Source organism: Trichoplax adhaerens, genomic scaffold (assembly GCF_000150275.1).
Source record: "Trichoplax adhaerens TRIADscaffold_2804 genomic scaffold, whole genome shotgun sequence".
Classification (NCBI taxonomy): Eukaryota; Metazoa; Placozoa; class Uniplacotomia; order Trichoplacea; family Trichoplacidae; genus Trichoplax; species Trichoplax adhaerens.
This window is the reverse complement of record NW_002061908.1, coordinates 1-1,365: the sequence shown is the minus strand read 5'-3', so window position 1 is coordinate 1,365 and position 1,365 is coordinate 1. Positions and strand designations below refer to the sequence as shown.

The 1,365-nt window shown below is 43.3% G+C and overlaps 1 protein-coding gene across 1 annotated transcript; it reads right to left on the bottom strand.

Annotated features, from left to right (window-relative positions):
* Window positions 1–67: 67 nt before the first annotated feature.
* On the bottom strand, window positions 68–1,045 carry TRIADDRAFT_35003 (uncharacterized protein; the record flags this gene model as incomplete). The annotated part of the gene is made up of 1 exon (XM_002118927.1): window positions 68–1,045. A coding segment is annotated over one exon (978 nt), but the record flags the coding sequence as incomplete, so codon positions are not given.
* Between the last annotated feature and the right edge of the window lie 320 nt (window positions 1,046–1,365).

Genomic DNA, 1,365 nt, shown 5'->3' with positions numbered 1-1,365 from the left:
TATAGACAACTCCCATGTTGTGATATGACCACGCAACATCCAGATGATTGTCACCAAGGACTTCCAATCGAATTCGCAGTGACTTGTCATGCATCTCCAGAGCCTGATCGAACTTGCCTTGGTCATGATAGACAAGTCCTATGTTGTTATATGACTGCGCAACATGAAGATGATTGTCACCAAGAACTAACAATCGAATTTCCAGTGACTTGCGATACTTAGCCACAGCCTGATCGTACTTGCCTTGGCGACTATAGACAACTCCTATGTTGTGATATGACATCGCAACATAGGGATGATTGGGACCAAGGACTTCCAATCGAATTTGCAGGGACTTGTCAAAATGATCCACAGCCTGATCGTACTTGCCTTGGCTTCTATAGACAACTCCTATGTTGTTATATGACCGCGCAACATGAAGATGATTGTCACCAAGAACTGCCAATCGAATTTCCAGTGACTTGTGCAACATATCCACAGCCTGATCGTACTTGCCTTGATGATCATAGACAACTCCTATGTTGTGATATGAGTTGGCAACATCGGGATGATTGGGATCAAGGGCTGACGATCGAATTTTCAGTGACTTCTTATACATATCCACAGCCTGATCGTACTTGCCTTGGTGCTCATAGACATTGCCTATGTTGTTATATGAGTTGGCAACATCGGGATGACTGTCACCAAGGGCTGCCAATCCAATTTGCAGTGACTTCTTATACATATCCATAGCCTGATCGTACTTGCCTTGGTGCTCATAGACAACTCCTATGTTGTTATATGACATCGCAACATCGGGATGATTATGACCAAAAACTGCCAATCGAATTTGCAGTGACTTCTTATACATATCCAGACATAAGTCAACATTGCGCAAGTCCCAGTAGACTTGCGCAATTTGATCATAACTATCGGCAAGACGAGCATCCTTTTCGTCTAACCATTTTAATTTCATTTCCAATGATTTGCAACCGTCTTGCAGTGCTCCGTTGTAATCCCCTTGGCGTCTCTTAATCTCGCTTTCTCTTTGTAAACATTGAGCCATGCTCACTTCATCTTGCAGTTTAGTAGCCACAGTTCGTCCCTTTTTACTCCAATCAACAGCTTCCTTGAATTGATATTGTAAAGTGTAAATGTCACAAAGACCAAGATAAATATCGCATGCAAGTCGATCAATATCCGCACTAGGATTCGACAACGAAGCAATCGCATCGACAGCTTGTGTATAACAAGATAGTCCGTCCACCAACTGGAAGGCAGTCTTGCATGAGTTACCCTTTTCGTACAGTGATTGTATACGGGTATGGTGAGGAAGCCCACTCGTGGAAGAGACAGATTCATCATCAGCCATCTTNTCCTGCACTC